General features: G+C 40.4%; 2 protein-coding genes across 2 annotated transcripts; both read right to left on the bottom strand.

The window, feature by feature from the left end:
- Positions 1-467: 467 nt before the first annotated feature.
- smc2 (structural maintenance of chromosomes 2) lies at positions 468-10,200 on the bottom strand. The gene is made up of 25 exons (XM_078259394.1): positions 9,880-10,200; positions 9,522-9,671; positions 9,298-9,420; positions 9,171-9,209; positions 8,958-9,068; positions 8,789-8,833; positions 8,414-8,647; positions 8,005-8,154; positions 7,625-7,858; positions 7,236-7,395; positions 7,027-7,144; positions 5,739-5,877; positions 5,505-5,624; positions 5,150-5,354; positions 4,796-4,931; positions 4,137-4,261; positions 3,720-3,913; positions 3,445-3,588; positions 2,808-2,882; positions 2,473-2,592; positions 2,130-2,330; positions 1,898-2,014; positions 1,501-1,661; positions 1,211-1,358; positions 468-1,022 (listed from the first exon to the last, which is right to left on the bottom strand). Exons 1-25 carry the CDS (start codon positions 10,045-10,047, stop codon positions 837-839), a joined length of 3,603 nt encoding a protein of 1,200 aa, XP_078115520.1. The 5' UTR covers positions 10,048-10,200; the 3' UTR covers positions 468-836.
- Positions 10,201-11,706: 1,506 nt separating this feature from the next.
- On the bottom strand, positions 11,707-13,122 carry exoc1l (exocyst complex component 1 like). The gene is made up of 3 exons (XM_078269084.1): positions 13,002-13,122; positions 12,550-12,728; positions 11,707-11,976 (listed from the first exon to the last, which is right to left on the bottom strand). Exons 1-3 carry the CDS (start codon positions 13,120-13,122, stop codon positions 11,707-11,709), a joined length of 570 nt encoding a protein of 189 aa, XP_078125210.1.
- Between the last annotated feature and the right edge of the window lie 4,527 nt (positions 13,123-17,649).

Below are 17,649 nucleotides of genomic sequence, written 5' to 3'. Positions count from 1 at the left end.
ATATAAATCATATAACTTATTTTAAAGGTTTGTGGTTCAACATTATAGTATGCATTAATCTTGTCTATTTGAAGTAGTTCAATCAATGCTGTAAATAGTAAATATCAACTTGGCAGTAAATGTTATTGGTTGTGGTTTTGCTAATAAAGTATTTGGAAAAATGTTTACATACACTGAAAATGCACTAGAACGGTTGAAATTGTAACAGTAGTATTGCAATTATTTGCAACTCAACCAAATAGCTTGTGTTGGATAACTGGCCTGAACTTTTTTGCAATGTGAATATTGCTAAAATGTCTCACCACTCCGTGTCCAACACCGCAGGTTACGTAGTTTCACGGTGTCTTTGATACCAGTAGGGGACACCAACATTGTACATCTTTAAATTCTACATGTTAGCTTTTAGTTTCATTCCATTTGTAAAGCAGTATCAAGATGTGGCAATAGGAAAAACAAATCAAGTGTGAAATATTTATATTTGACCTGCTTTATTAACTAAAATATATGGACACGTTAGCTGCATATAAAACTAATGTTTGTCAGAAGAGCATGAACATAGACCAGGAAAGAGACAGGATAACCAAGGACAGTTTAGACAAAAGACACATACAGTTAAAAAGGTTTCAAATACACAAACATGAAGAAACTCCCAACAGCTGAACAAAGAGGACACATGCTATAAAAACGGTCATATAAACACAATTCTTAAGATTAGGAAAGAGTAATGACAGAGGAAATGGTATACACAATTGATTGGAAGAAGTTGACAGATACTACATTGGTTGTAGTGATATGGTAATACCAGAGCAAATTTAGAATATGGCTGTTTCCAATGATTAGCTGATGAACGGTTTGTTCCTCTTGTCTTTTTGACGAGCCTTGTCTTGGCCTTTATGGGGATGGTTGGCATCACTCTGGCTGAGCGCAGTCCGTGTAACTGTGGACATGCCGTCAACAAACTTTGTCTTGAACAGGACGTTGGCATTGGTGAACATGCCGTCCTTTAGGGACACCACCACAAACTGCAGGGAGAGAAATGTAAAAAGGTAAATTCAGTACGTTGTGCTCTTTAATGCACTCATAACATGACTAAGAATATGGCGAATGTGTACATGAGCACACTAGTTTATTCCATGGATGAAACTCTTCTGCACAACAGTTTAACCCTTTGTGAGGGTATTAGAACGTGTGTGTGTGTGTTTCAACATACCTGGGAGTGTCTGAAATGTGTGCGCAACATCTGTCCAATGTTCTGTGTGTGCGAGAGATCCAGGGCAGCGTCCACCTCGTCTAAGATGTAGATGGGAGCTGGTTTGAACAGCAGCATGGCCAGGATGAGAGACAAGGCCACCAGTGATCTGAAAACACAGACATAAAGAGGGTGCTCAATAAAAGTGACCGACTTCATTATCATCCATGGAAACCTTTATATTCACAATCGCACTACTAAAATAGACTAAATAATTCCCACTCGTTGACCATGAAAGTGCTTTTGCTGACCTTTGTCCACCGCTGAGCTCAGTGAGGTTCTCCTTCCAGGTATTGCCCAAGGCAACCTTGAACTCAAGCCCTTCCAAGACACCGCCGCCCTGGGGAGGAGCCAGCTTAGCAGTGGCCCCTGGCAGCAGAGTGGAGAAAATAGAGCCAAAGTCCTTGTTTACCTGCAGAGGGCAACATTACAGTGAAGTCTAAATCCATGGGACAGATGATTTTAACAGTGAGAATGTAAGCTTCCAACTGACTCAAACAACACTGACACTGTTCAGTTTTTAACTTTTAATCCTTCATTCTAAAACACTCATGCAGTCTAATACTGTTGTATTAACTCAGTGCACCTAATTAACTGGCAAGGGCATGTTTATTGTCTCTCTGTATACATAAAATGATGAGAGCAGACCTTCTGCCACGCCACGTTAAGAGCCTCATTCTTCTTCTGGTCCAGCTCCTCGATGGTCTGCAAGATTTTGGCTTTGTCGTTCTCCACAATCCTCTTCTTCTTCATCAGGTCATTGTACTGCAGGAGGGAAGACAATTGCGTGGGATAGGCGCAAATCATTCAGAAGCTGCAGTTGCAGTTTTTTTTTTGCATTTGTTGACACAACAAACTCTTTCGGTGTCTTTGTCCTCACTCTTTCTTCGGCCTCGTTCAGCATGTTCATGGCTCTCTTGTTGACGTTTCTCTCCAGCTTGGTGGTGGTCTCCTCCAGCTTCTTCAGCCGCTGACCAGCCTCACGGGGGTTGTTGGTCTTGAAGTCATACGAGGTGTTGGGCTTGCCAAAGAACTGACGCTCTGACTGGATCCAGTCATGTTCCTCCAGCATCCGAGACACCTGGAGGAAGAACGGATGACAAGGGGACAGAGAGAGAGATGGAGAAATGTTTAGAGGACCCTGATCCTACTTGATAAGATTAAACATTCAGGAACATCATAGATCATGGAATTATACTATTGTACGGGACTCGTGTCAGTACCTTGTCAGCAGCTTCCTGGCTGTCTTTGCGGTGTTTACTAATGTTGTGTTCCAGTTCCTTGATCTTCAGCTGGACTTCGTTGTTCTGCTCCCTTATTTTATTGGCCTCTGTGGTCTTACCCTGGAACATTTAATTGGATAAAAGAAAAAGGTCAAATCGAATAGTCACATTTTAAAATTCCAAGCCATTAAATTAGTCAGCACTAGACAATTAATACAAATATATGAGGAAAGTCAAACTGTCACAAGTTAAGAGTGTAATAAAACAACCTACTATGTTCTAAAAGGACCTACAGTACTCCGCATTAAAAAAGGAAAAACAATTGTATTATTAACCTTGAGCTCTTTGTCCTGAGCCATGATCACTTCCTTCTGTTTGGCCAGCTCCTCCTGGGCTTTACGCACTGCCTCCTGCACAGCAAGAGAGAGAATGAGGTATGGTAAAAGGGAGGGGGGGGGGTAAAACAGGAACAGTAGCGTAAACATATAAGCTCTTGGGGACAATTCTCAAATTGTCTTCAAAGTACAAACTCTTAGCGTGACCATGACACAGTTCTATATATACTACCAGTCCTTCCAGAAAAATGCTGAGTTTTTTTGTGATTGTTGAGGGCAAAAATCCTTGATTATGCGGCACGGTTTCTTAAAAAATGCGATGGAATATGCGGGATATTTATGCAATTTTATGCGATGAAATTGCGGGAACTTGCTCTCGTGTGAAGTAAACGCAACATTTTTCAACTTTCTGCTAAGATATATGTGACTTTTTTGCAACGAAAATGCGGGGATTATGAAATCATGCAAGCACCGCATATGTTGCACGGAAATCGGTAATTTATGCGGCGAAAGTGCGGCGTATTTCAAAAAATGCGGCCCCCGCATAAATATGCGGACTTATGCATTGAATTATGCGATCGTATAATCGCGTTTTTCAGGAGGGACTGAATATACACCTTGAAAATGATGGAAATACCTTGTTCTGTGACACAGTGCAAGCCATGCTGTCTATCTGCTCCTGGATGGCCCTTGTGGCTTCATCTACAGCCTGAATCTGCTGCTCATAACCAGCCTGCTCCCTCCGGAGCTCCTCCAGCTCCAGGGCCACGGCGTCAGACTCCTGCGCGCAAGGGCAATAAAAGGAACACATGCATCGAATTAACAAGAAGTGTCAGCAGATTGTGGCTGTTAAAGCAATGTGTGGAGAGGACGACTGACTGTGTGTGATTGCATGTGTCGGGGTCAGTGTACCTGCTGCTTCTGCTTCAGCTTCTTATTGAAGGCGTCTGCTTTGGCCTTGGCTGCATTGAGTTTCTGCTGGGCGGCTTTTAGCTCTTTCTCCCTCTCTGCCTCAGCATTCTTCATCTTGTTCTCCAACACCTTGTACTTTTCTTCAGCCCGTTTCTGCACCTCCTTGGTGACATGCAAAGTCTCCTCACTCTCCTCTGTTTAAGCAAACACACCACACAGCAAAGTTAGCAAAATAAATAATAATAAAATAAGATCCAATGCATTGTTTTAGTTTACATTTTCTATCAGACCTGTACACATGTAGGCCCTGGTGGATTTACAAATCTAATGTCTATTTTATACAGTATGCACAAACTGCCTTGTTGAAGCCAATTAATTTTAAATGTTATACATTTATGCATATTCCAGCATTCTCACCAATGGCCTTGCGCAGCCTCTCCAGCTCCTCCTGCTGCTGGTGGAAAGAGCTCTGCTGCAGCTTGGCCTGCAGAATCTGCTCCTCTTCTACCTTCAGCTCAGACTGCTGCTTCAGCTGACGGTACCTGGAGGGTGGGAGGGAAACATTCAACGGATGAAGGAAATTGTGTTAATGAAATCTAGAATACACTAGGAAGATGTGAAAGCACGCTGTGGTGCTTCGTGTTGCTGATGTCAGTGGTGGGATTTGTTTAGTGAATTAAAATGTGTGTACTAACTCAAGCAACACGACTTAAAAAATATCTTACTGTAAATATGCATCAGAATTACAGCCAGACTGGTACAGGAGTTTTAAGGCCATTACTGATAACAATATTTAAAACAATCTGAAAACCATATGTCGACCGACATACAAACTAATCTGGATATGGATCCCTTGGATTAGAATTTTGACCAAGATATATACTGAGAACATTTTTGGAGTGTAAAAATCAACTTGTCAGTGCTCTCTGGTGGACAAACTATTTAAAAAGGTGACACCGTTTCTTGCTCATCGGCCAACAATCAGTTGGGCCAATGTATTTTTTATTTTTTTACTAGCTCTAATCAGAACATTTTCGATTCATGTGGGTATTTTACGTGCGTTTGTATTTGCATACTTCTCTGCAGTTCCTTTAAGGCTGGCCAGTTGTCTTTCAGTATCCTGAAGCTGGGCCTCCTTGTCATTCAAGTTGTCACGAACCTCCTTCAGTTCCTGTAGGCTGGACAAGACTGATGCTGACTGGGAGCGTGCGCCTGGCAGGGAAAAAGAAAGTATATTGAAAGGTCCATTGTATTGTGTGTACGTCAAAACTGTTATTCCAGGTATAATGTTCAGAATCTTGAAGCAAACACGATCTAAGCAATAGATATTTGCATGTAGAGGATAACAAGTTGTGGCGTGTTTCAAGGCACCCTTACATACTGCAGATGACTCACGCAGTGACATACACGTGAATCCCCGTTGTTCTCACCTCCGGTCAGAGTTCCCTGTGGGTCGAAGATGTCCCCTCCAAGAGTGACAGTCTTGGTCATCACCTGCTTATCAAAAGCCACTTTTTTGGCGTTGTCCAGGGTGTCACACACCAGTGTGGAGCCAAAGACGTACTCCATGGCCTTACGCAGGTCAGATTCATAGCCTACCAGGGACAGAGCTGTGTGGACGTTGTCCTCTCCAACCTGACAGAAGAGGGAGAACAGCCAGAGAAGAGTCAGAACAGGGTGAGGAAGAGACAGCGAGTCAACAAAGAGACTGTGTCATGTTTCAAGATCGGACAAGAATGACAATTCGATTTCCAATCCAAACGGGGCAGTCTTTAGATCTCTCACCAGGCGCTTGGCAGTGTTCACCACCCTGTCATTGAGCGTCTTGGCAGAGATCTTGTTTAGGGGAATGATGGTGTACCTCCGCTGCAGCTCTCCCTTCTCCAACAGCTTTTTACCTGTCACCTGGCAAAGACAAAAATTACATCACCAACTCCGGTTACACTGCCTCACTGGTCTGCAAATGAAATAAAATAAAAACATGATTGCACTAAATGAACATGCACACTGCCCACTTACCTCGGTGTCAACTATAATGTTATAGAGCCGTCCTCCTGCAACAACCTCCAGTCCTGTTGCGTAGGAGACGTCACGGACTGTGATCAGGTTGGCTAGCAGCCCCTTTACTTTGCTACGGTCCCATCCTCGCTCTGGGTCCCTAGAAAACAACAGAAAACACATCATTACAAATGTTGAATGCTGAAACTCTTCAGGCTGCAAATAGATTATTCAGACAAACACTCAGATCTGACTAAATCTATTACTTATATTTAAGAATCAACAGGATTATTTCCACCTCAGAAAGCTTTCACTCAATACCTCTACCCACACAGGTCTTTCCATAAGTCATGATAGTGTGAGAAATTAGTGGAGCCAGCATGTACAATACCAGGACCTGTAGTAACATAATACATCAACACATTATTTTGTATTTTTAGTGTTCCAACCAAGCAGCAACCTCTGGTGCTGAAAAAATGAAGCCAATGCAGAAGTGCCAAAAACTGCAATTCATGAAGTTGCCACTTGAGGCTGGTACAAATAGAATAATGAATCTTTCGGAAAAGATTATTTTGTCCAAAAATGGGTACGTACACACACACACACACACACACACACACACACAGACACACCTTAAACTTGGTTTGCAATCCGCTAATTAACACACAGAAGAAGAAGTTGCTTTTCCCACGCAGAGAAGACAGCTGGAGTTCATCCGGAGTTTAATGGTTAGTATTATGAACTTATTACCGGTATTTATTCAGGGTTTTACTGCAAAGAGAACGTTTTGGCGCCCCATAAAGGAGGTTTTAGCCAGCGCCAAAGAAATTTCACGTGCGCCAGAACGTCTGATTTTCAGCAGCCAGCCTCCCTCTCATTCACAGTCACCACTGTATATACACATGCGGCTGGCGCTGATATGACTGGATCTGAACGCGCCGCTGTATAGCGCTGATGGTATCGCTGTTTGCAGAGTCAGACTGTACCGGACTCTCCAGGTGACCGTGATGCTGCTCTGGGGACCGGCGGCGCAGCGACAAACCACTGCTGTTGGACGCAGAGCTCTCCGTCCGCGGGACGGGCTACGCTACTATATATACTATAGGGCTACTAGTCCTATTTTTCCGTGTTTTGGTACAGTTCATTTTAACACCTGATGCGAGCTTTAGCGCCATTGACCTGAATAAGCTGCTACAATTAATATAAGAATTCGCATGGACCCCACGGGTACCATCAAAAATATAATCTAATTCTGTGGGAAACACTGTACAGTTAAGGTGATGAGTAAATTAATTTAGCAAATCCTTACTTGTAGTCGAAGCGCAAGTTGGGGAAGCGCGACACAAGACGCTCATAGGTCTCTTTAAGTTTAGCGACCTCTCTGGACAGCTGCCTCCTTTTGTCCAGCAGATTCTCCTCCTTCCCATCTGCATACAGACAGACATAAATAAATAAATACACAGACCCTAAACGTTAATACACAATGTATAACGTAAGGAATGGCAGCTGCCGTACAACCTTCATAGTTGAGTTTAGCTAGCTCAGCCTGTAGTTTCTCCCTGCTGCTTCTGACAGCCTGCAGGCTGTCCTGGTCCTTCTTGTAGCCACTGTCCATCTTTTTCACCTCTGCCTGTTTGGTCTTCAGCTCAGCCTGGGCATGCTTCAGGGTCATCTGGGCCTGGACCGAAAGGAGGACAGAGACAAGATAGATAAACGTACTTACAAACATACTCAAGTATTTTCTCAACATCGAACAATTTTAGAAACAGCAGGCCTGTGATGTATATTCGTGCTACCGAGCATAACTGGTTGTACTGAAAACTTTCCATTAAATATGAACTGGCAACCTGAAAACCCAAACCTGAAACATCACATCCCCGGCAGATATGTTGAAGTCCTTTCCTCACCTGCTTGGCTTCAGTATCTGCCTTGCTCATGTCATTCTTGCAGGTCATCATCTGCCCAGCCAGTGTGGCCTCCTCTCCGTCCTCGTTGGTAGAAAGGCCCGCTGACACAGCCCTAAAATGCTGCTCAGCTGTCTCGAGGGCTGCGTTGTCCTTCTGTCCCTCCTCCTGTAGAGCCCGAAGCTGCTCTGTCAACTTAGAAACCTCCTTTTCTTTTACCACAAGCATTTTCTTGTCCTAAGGATGAAGGGAAACAACCGCTGATCAATGATTCAGTTGTGCAAACTGCACTCATTGTATTTGGATTTCCTTTGCTAAAGGTTTTTGTTTTGACAGAGAAAAGTCATTTAGGCACATGTTAGCAAAATGTATTGTCCCGTTACCTCCTCCATACTCTTGACAAGCTCCCCCCTCTTCTTGGTTTCATCTTTGACATTCTGTTTTTTCAGGTCAAGCGCACTCTGAGCTTTGGCGTCCACACGTTGCACATCAGCTAGAGTCTCTTCCAGGGATTTTAATACTCCACTCACCTCCTACAGATGAGCAGATAAACATCAAAGCCAAAGCAACATGATAGTATAACAATATAATATGACAAGATTTCTTTTTCTTGTTGTGGTTTCATAAAAACATTCAAAACATTGAATTTTGATGGTCTACAGATCATTTCGAACACTTCTTTCAAAATGTTTTTTTTTTGAAGCCAAGAGGGTCATCCAGGGGGCAAGGATTAAAACATTTTGACCAAAATTAACTTCAGAAGAACGAGGGAAATACAGTCTTCCAGTGTACCTGGTCTTTTTTCTTCTGCAGCTCCTGAATCTGGGCTGACAGCTCCTGGACTTTGCTCTCATTCTCGGCCATGCTTGCTTGCATCTTGGTGATGTTATCCTGCATCCCCTTCAGGTTATCTGCTGACTTCAGTTTGGTTTCCTCTGCACACACAAACAGCCAGGCCACGTACAGCCGTGACAAGTGCTGGATCTCACGCATCAGCTTCTGGTACTCCAAGTATGATGATCGTTCCTGCAGAGGGAGGAAGAAAGAAAAAAAAAATAAAAGGGAAAATAATGACTAAGTGAAATGTTTCAAAGATAATGCATCATTCTTGCCATCATGTCAGTCACAGCAGCAAATTTGTAAGTTTTGATTTAGCAGTGAACCTACCTGTTGGAGTTTATCCATAGTTGGAGTAATTTCCTCATTCAAAATCTTAAAGAGTAAACAAAGAGAAACCGTTAAATATTTACAGTTAAGATATTTTAACAATAGTTGCCTTTGTATTTGTGGCAGCTGCCCACTGGAGAATGAACAGAGGATAAAATGCCTGACATACTGTCTGAATCTCCTTCAGCTTGGCCTCCTTCTTCTCAATGGTTTTCTGAGCGCTAATCTTTTTACACTCGTACATCCTGGTTCCCGCTGCCTCCTCAATCATGGCAAGGATCTGAAAGAAAAGAAGAGGTCATTAAAAGGCTTGCAAAAAGGCAGGAAAATTGTATGAAACAGTACAGGTGGTGAGATGATGGACAACATGTGTATGCTGTACCTCAGGTGGCTTCATGTTCAGAACTTTGGTGATCCTCCCCTAAAATATTGGAAACAGCACATTGTGTAAAATACTGTGCAGAGGGCTTCAAACACAAGCAGCACACTGCTGCAGACACAAGACTCACCTGCATGATGAGGAAATGCGGGTTGTTGACGTTAAGGCCAACAGAGCAGAACAAGTCCTGCACCCTGGTGTTGTTTGCATTGACTCCATTGATTAGGTACTTGTTCCTGCCACCAATTACGACCTTAAAAAAAACATGTAGATGTGTTAAAAGATGTGTTGGCATTGCATACACTAACCTTGTACACCAATGTCAGAGCCTTCTTTATCTAGGTCTTTGCCAACCTGTCTGGTGACGGTGATCTCATCATGGGTTTCAAAACCCAGAGGACTCTGGCTTTTGTTGGAGTTGTCAAAGGTAATAGACACAGTGGCCTTGGTGATACCACCCTGTCCGTTTTTGTAAACCAAGTCCTGGAGGTTGGAGGCTCGCACCTTTCAAGTGAAAATGAAACAAAGAGATACAAGTTTCAAGAGTGACCCGTTTTCTTAAGATGCTTGTAGCTAAACTTACTCTGTTTTGCTAGTTGACGATGGAAACATTCTGACCATACCAAACTCTACAACGTGATTAATGTAAGGTCAACAACTAGGTAACTTTCAGCCTAGAGCTTAATGACATTATAGCCAATTACACACTTACGTGGCTGAGGTTGGAAATGCCCAAAAGGAAACATATCGAATCCAAAATATTGGACTTGCCACTGCCGTTAAGTCCTGTGATGGCGTTAAACAGCGGGTCAAAGCAGTTGATCTCCGTCCTCTGTGCGTAGGATTTGAATCCTTCAATAATAATAGACTTGATGTGCATATTTCGGCTGTCCGATTCCAGAGGCAAGATTTGCGGTGTTTGAATTCCAAATCGGTAACTTAAAAGTTGAAGCACTATACGTTACAGACCAGTGTTTACAACCGACAACAGGAAAACTCGTTCTTCTCTCTTCTAACTTGAATTTTGGCGGCAGGCATGGAGCCGCTAGCAGTCCGTCCCCTCTATGCCTGCCGTGGACGGGAGTAACTGGAAGAAATTTAGTAAGTATCTTAACACCATGTGTACACATATTCAATATATGTATCGATATAAAAATAATACTGACTCTAAATTTAAATATAATTGGCAAAGAACACCGTTTCATACATATTATGTATATATTATTTATATTTATTTTTCCTTTGGTCAGGCACATTTTAAGGCTACTAACTCCTCCTTGTCGCCTAATGAGTAGCAATGTTCTGGCGCCACCTGTAGGTATAAACAAAGATCCTCTGGTATAAAGCTGAACCACAAGTGGAAGAAAAAATAACTCAACACAAAACACAAAAAGATAGAGGAAGGATCAATATTTACAGTCTATGGGAAGGATGGGTAAGTCTTATACACTGTGGTATTATCTAATGCAAGTATTTTAATGATAATAGCATGTAGCCTATCATATTTTATCATTTTAAATGATGATTCAACCATATTAAATAATGAAAAACGTACTCACAAACAACCGAAAGGCATAGCATTATTGTTCATTATTGAAAGGGCCATATAGGCTTGAGTCCAAGTCCCCTGTGTTCCTTTAACTTTGACCTTAATATTAAATGTATTTTTAATTACTTGTTTTTTTTCTTCTTCTCAATTTGTATTTATTCAGCTAACTGGTCATTTAGTATTATACATTATTGTTATTATAATGAATAATAATATTTTCTGTTAATTTTGTTTCAATATGAAGGCCTAAATGCATATATCGCCTACTGTTTTTGTGGCCTAAAAGTGATCAATAGATCAATATATTGAAATCAGCCTATTAAAAATCTACACCAAATATTAATATATTTGAAGTGTTATAGAATGTAAAGTCCCCAGAATGTTAAATCCCTGAATCCCCCCCCACCCCCCTCCTCAACAGTATGGATAGGGCCCAAACTGAAGTTATAAGCTAGCATTGGTTAGCCTAGGGCACCACAGACAAGCTTTTATAGGAATAATCAAAATAAAACAAAAAAATAATAAAACATAGTGAATTACTAAATTGTTGCCACATTTGATGATTCTACTTTTAAGAAGGCTGAGGCAGAGAAAGGCAAGACGTGTGTATGTGTTGTTTTATTTGTTCTCCATTTGAAATTCACATTTTTACAATAGCGCACAGGATAGAATACTTTCAGGAATAAGTCATTAAAATATCACAAAAGTAGATTATACAGTTAACAAATACCAAGCTGCTTAAAACTTGTATTTGCCATGAAGATACATTCAGCAGAGTTTTAATGCAAAAGACATTTCATAGTGAATAAGCCCTATTAGTGTAACAGAAGCCACATGCCTACACTATTTTCACACCTCATCACACAAGTTAACAGTAAACCTGCTACAGTTTTCCAACACACACACACACACACACACACACACACACACACACACACACACACACACACACACACACACACACACACACACAATCATTGTGTCATTCCATTATGCATCCAGAGGCACAGGACACATGGACAGACATACCAAGTTGAATGCATAGAAGCATATCTGTGAAAGAACAACGCAGTCCCCTCTATTAGAGTAAAAGGAAGTGGGCTTGATGTAGGCCCAGTCAAAGTTCCGCAGGTTCAGTGACATCTGACAGTGCTTGTCGCTGAGAGCAACCAGGGCACGCACAAACGTGTATTTGGCTGAGCAGCTGACGGCCGTCACTGTACGCACCTTGTCAAAGTGCAGCAGGAAACAGGGGTCATCCTGGAGCCGCACAGACACAGAATGAGATAGCATTACTTATATAAAAAAAAATAAAAAACCTTTTGTGTAACCCTTTTTACGTAAAATAAGAGCTGCCACAATTATTCAATAGTAATGTAAAAGGACACAATGGTCACCCAATTCATATTATTTTTTAAATCTGACAAGAAACCATTGAAGATATGCCAGATGTGTGAAGCAAATGCTGGAAGATGAAAGCAGAAATATGAAATAATCGTTGATAAAAACAGGAATTACTGTAATACCTTCACCACACTAGATGTTACTGTTTCACCTTTTTAATGGCTTCCTGAGGCATCTCAATGATTAATTCCTAACTAAGAAAACTCTATTGTTTAACTGATGAAATGTGGTTGTAAGCTGCAGGTATATAGGTAACATTGTTTCAAAGCTTTCATAATTATAAGAGTAAAAGTGTGATTACGATTAGTTATTAGAAAACATTATATTTTAATGCTCATTTTGTATGTGCCAATTATGCTTTCTATAGAAAACTATAGGAAATAATGTAATAATAAGTAATGAAATTGAAAATAAAATGTGGTTATTTACCACATCAGGGTCCCGTCCGTCAACAAGAGTCAGGTCTTGCAGGGACCAGACCTCTGTCCTCCTGTAACACTCCTGTATGCTGGAGCGTTTGGTGTGGGACTTCTTGGATCCAGCCTTTAGGGACGTCTGAGATATCTGACATCGGACTATAGATAACTGCACCACTTTGCTTTTTGAAACTACAGAAAAAGGGAATAATAACGTTTTTCTTTTCAAATAAATAGGCACACTGTAGCACCAGACATTTTATCTGCAGTAAAAGTAAAACCTTGACTCTTTTTAGGTCTCATAGACATTTCATACACAGTACATGTTAAATGTCCGCACATTTCCCTACAGATTCTCTACAACAAGATAATATGCTGTACTACCTAAAGGAAAATTCCAATGAGCATCTTCAAAGCCTAAAACTGCTTTCAAATGACTACTTGATCAACAAGAAAGCTGTTTACCTGAGACACAGATAAAATGTTTTCCGTGCGTCGGCTCTTCAATCTCAATAAACTCAATCAATCTCTGTTTATCAGGTCGGAATAAAACTCTCTGCATCTCCTCCCTCAGAAGAGACGACATCACTGGAGAGAGGAAGAAAGGTATTGAGATCAGATAGGAGCAGTAAGGCAAAAAGACAACCGGAGAGTGACAAGAGATGAACAAATCCAAGAGAAAAAGAGAGAGATCGCAATACTGAAACCTGGCAGTGGTCGGGATGTTTCCTCTGGTCAGATCGCGTTAAAAGTATGTGGTTTTGTGTGAAATGAGCCCTTACTCTACCACACACACTTCACTCTGAGGCAGTCAATTTTAATGATCTATGTTAATCTTTTATTGAAGTACTGCCTTCATACCAACTCACCCAGGAGGGATTTAGTAGAAAGAGAGCAATTAAAGGCCAATCTCTTCATCATTTTACCCTTTTATTGCTTCAATTAAGATCCATTATGATGCTGATCCTGACTGCAAATATGGATTTCACTCTTGGATTTGCATTTACCTCAGTGAAGTGTGTCTCCCCCAAAGCATATAGACACATACAGTAGCCTACTTTACCCTGGTTGTATGTGATTATATGTTCCCTCACAATACACATACAGTAGACAGTCTCTTGCTTTTCTTTCTGCGGTCTTTTTTTGTCTCCACTCACTCACATATAGATATTGATATATAATGTGGCAATGTGCCCAATGTTCGTTTGTGATTAAACGGTTGTTGTGTGGGAAAAGGATGTCCCACAGCACTCTGCATGTTTTCCATTACCCTGTAGTAATTCAATCTCAGAGAACAGGTACAAGCGGTTGAAGCACTTAAATGGAGGAATTTTACAAGCACATAAAGGATGCTACACTTCTTTAGGGACCATGGCTCCATGAGACAATTTGCTAGATGTACTGATAAACAGAACATAATAGTCCACTTTTTTTTTGTTTTAGTTTTTTTTATAGTTCCAGTTTGTGACAGGCAGGTCAAAACAGCATGGGAGGACTTTTCCATAAACACACCACCCCAGAATGAACCAGACCAAAGCTCTGATTTGATTTGTTAGCAGGAAAGAGTGTGGTTCCATTGGATTTGTCACATTTTGTAAAAACAAAGATGGGTCGTTCAACGGCTAAGTGCTTTATTGTTGTTGTTGATGATGGTTTTTGTGGGCGTTCACTTGAAAGGCTTTTTGCCTTTGAGATGGAAAAATGAGTGGATGGGCAGGAAGTAGGGAGGAAAGGAAAAATACCATCCATGTGTTGAATCTCATGAATAACACATGAGGTTTATTGTACTTACTTATCATAAACTTCAACCCCAGTATGTCTGTTCATGTGCATTGAAAGGATTATTTGTACAATAACTGGAGAAACCCCAAGATGGGCACAAGTTGGTAGTTTTTGTAATATATGGTGTAATGCACAAGAATAAGTGCTGCAATGATTTTCCCATTCAATGGAAACGCTATATTCCATTGAACGTCTATATCTGTATTTGAAAGACAATTAATAAGCTTGTCCTGAAGCATTCCCATTATCCCTGACTTTGTTGAGACATACAGTATTAAAACCAGCAGGATATAAACGTATAGCAATTATAATGCTGTTATGGCTATATGGGAGGAGTTTGGAAAGCGAGGAATGCATGATTAAAGAGGATTAAGAGGAGGTGAAGGTTTAGGAGCAAAGTCAGATGCAGCAAGGGTGAGGAGAAGATCTGTGTAACACTGGAAGGACAGATGAAGTGAATGAATTTGGGGGACAAAAGAAAGGAAGAAGAGGCTGCTACATAAGGAAGGAAAGGCTAACAAGAAGTATTCTTTTTTTTCAAGAAACAGGAAAGTAGGGAAGACATGAAGGATGCAGAGGAATAAGACAATATAACAATGGAAAAAAGCAAAGAAAGAAAACAACAGATGATCTGCAGAAGAGAAAACATCGAAGGTGAATGTAACAGAAGACCAGGTTATGGAGATAAATTAAGGAATGAATAATACAGATTATGCAGGAAGGGGTGGTGAGTGAAGGAAAGGTGAGAAAATAATAGATAGGAAAAGGGGGAGAATCCTTAAGAAGCAGATAACGACTTATCCGAACAAACCCGAAGAGAACTGAAAATGATGACAGAGAAAAGAGGAATAGCAAGGAGGCAAGCTGAGTTCACAGAGAGAAAGGATATTGGAGAAAAAAAGGAATAAGATTAAGGAAAAAAATTCTAAGAAGGTGCATAGGTATAAGGAGTCAATGCAGGAGGAAAGCATTAATGAGGTTGGTAGAGCTAATGAAAACATCTCTGCTAAATATAAAAGTGTGAGAACGCTATTTTTATTAAACATAGATTTTACAGTTAGCAATTGTTGTGATGATGTAGTATTAGAGTTTGTTATTTGTACAAAATAAAAAATATTGATTAGGTTTGCTTCGTGCAATTGCTGCAGACATTTTAACTTTTTAAACTGTTTTTATTTCTGGTAATTCAGCCATTTGTCTGTTCATGCTTGTTTTGCATTTGAAAAGCTGTAATTTGAGCATTTTAGGTTTTGGTCTTTGCCATAAGTTAAGCTATTTTTGATGGTATCATATCATGACTTTCCTCTGTGATTGTCACCCCTTAGAGGACACAAGTCATGTTTTATGCAGTCAGCTCCGGGAGTTATCAAGGAGGTGACCTGTGCAATCAATCAATCAACATTTATTTATATAGCACTTTACAGCAACCAGCAGGTATCCAAAGTGCTTCACATCAGAAACAAGAATAAAACAGCATATGATACATCAAAAGGATTGAAACATAGAAAACAGTAAAATCAGAAAAGGTTACATAGAAACAGGAAGAGGAGAGTGAAATTGTCACACCACTACTACCTATTAAAAGCCATTCTAAACAAATAGGTTTTGAGTTTGGACCTAAAAAGAGCTACATCTGTAATAGTGCGAATATCAGGGGGTAACTTGTTCCAGAGTCTCGGGGCAGCAACTGCAAAAGCCTGATCACCCCACCATTTATACCTTGACCTTGGTACTTCTAAAACCAGTTGATTTGAAGAGCGTAATGACCGGTTGTGCTCACGCAGCATTAAAATCTCGGACAAATACTCCGGGGCCAGGCCATTTAAGGCCTTGAAAACAAACAATAAAATCTGTGCAGCAGTAGTTATATGTTAAAACATAGTTTAGCAATGACTCATGGTTGAATCCATGATCAAATCCAACAGCTGTTCTTTTAAGGACATTACACAAAATGAGTCACGCAGGCAACCAGGCTTATAAAAAATAACGCACTATCATCATGTTTTAATATGCCCGAAACATCTAGCTTTCCAAGTCTTGGAGCAAAGATGGTTGTGAAAAGCCAGAACAACATATTTAACTTTTAATGCAGATGCACCCAGATAATGTAAGTGCTGCACTGATCCAGGAGGATGACACAGCCGAAACCCCTCTAAGGACTGTTATAGGAAACATGGCAATCTAAACAGACAATTTTTTGGCAATAAGCTATTGTTTTAGTTTTGATATCAGGATTAGAGAAGACACAGCTTATTATCTATGGTCAGTATCTTTTTTTGTGTCTTTAATGATTTTAATATAGGTATGAATTGCTTGTAAATGTTGTGGGTTTTGACATTACATATTAACAGTGGTTAATAAGATAAGATAGACTTTATTGATCTTACACTGGGGAAATTCATTAATACTTTTTTTGTATTTTTGAGTGCTGTCCAAAGTACCTATATATGTTATTATCCACATTAAGGATCCAGCACACAGTCTTCAGTCTTCTAAGTTTCAATGTGAGCTGAGCGCGTTAAGTCTTATTTTATATTAACAGTGGTGTAATCCTGACTGGAGAGCTTTAATTCACAGTGTGAGACAGTATCTCATTTATTTTCTCTTTATATATATATGACTTGATAGGTCTTGATAACATATATTCTCTTGTCCATAAAGACAATGAACAATACAATAGGGTATACATTGCCATTAGGCTACTGCAACCATTGCAGCCCTTCTATGACCAGACTCCTCTGTCATCTGTTACCTTGTTTATGAATGTTGTATTTACCCAATAAGGGATTGTAAACTCTGTTTTAAGCATTACTTTTGTGTATAATTTGATGGTATGCCAAAAAAGTAGACCTATGTCAATTGAAATTACATGGGCGTTTGGAGATAATGTAAAATGAACATCTAATCCCACATTATTCCTCATAAAAAAAGGTTTCTAAGGTCAAAATACACAATGATATGAATTTAGGGGAACCTCGACACAGAATACAACGTCACGGTCTGTAGAGCTTCTGATTGGATGTTGATAAAAGGGGAAACCCCTTGCCATCCGCCAGGGCCATTCCTACCCTGCGCTGCACCCTCCTCCTGGCGACCGTCCAATGTCACATTCACAGTACATTCACTCTTGTTTTCCTGAAAATGATATGGTGGTGTACAATGCATATTAATATAATTGTGAAAATATTTAAACAGGGTGGCATTTTCTTTATGGCAAGACTAATTAAAAGGATATACTTCGGTATACGTTATTCTTCATTCTCGCTTTAAGTGCATTTATTTGCAAGTCAGTACGCAAAATTGCTACCTCTTACTTTTACTTTCTATCATA

This window comes from Sander vitreus, chromosome 2 (genome assembly GCF_031162955.1).
Source record: "Sander vitreus isolate 19-12246 chromosome 2, sanVit1, whole genome shotgun sequence".
In the NCBI taxonomy this organism is placed as follows: domain Eukaryota; kingdom Metazoa; phylum Chordata; class Actinopteri; order Perciformes; family Percidae; genus Sander; species Sander vitreus.
The sequence above is the reverse complement of the archived record's forward strand: the minus strand, read 5'-3'. Positions and strand labels throughout refer to the sequence as shown.

What these genes read in the sequence shown, in the direction of transcription:
- exoc1l (XM_078269084.1), bottom strand. Translation starts at nt 13,122, where the DNA reads ATGTCGTCTCTTCTGAGGGAGGAGATGCAGAGAGTTTTATTCCGACCT. An exon ending in ACATTTTATCTGTGTCTCAG is followed by an intron (nt 12,729 to 13,001) that starts GTAAACAGCTTT and finishes CTTTTTCTGTAG; the next exon opens with TTTCAAAAAGCAAAGTGGTG. An exon ending in ACGGACGGGACCCTGATGTG is followed by an intron (nt 11,977 to 12,549) that starts GTAAATAACCAC and finishes GTGCGGCTCCAG; the next exon opens with GATGACCCCTGTTTCCTGCT.
- smc2 (XM_078259394.1), bottom strand. Translation starts at nt 10,047, where the DNA reads ATGCACATCAAGTCTATTATTATTGAAGGATTCAAATCCTACGCACAG. An exon ending in AGCTAAACTCAACTATGAAG is followed by an intron (nt 7,145 to 7,235) that starts GTTGTACGGCAG and finishes GTCTGTATGCAG; the next exon opens with ATGGGAAGGAGGAGAATCTG. An exon ending in AACTTGCGCTTCGACTACAA is followed by an intron (nt 5,878 to 7,026) that starts GTAAGGATTTGC and finishes GTTGTTTTCTAG; the next exon opens with GGACCCAGAGCGAGGATGGG.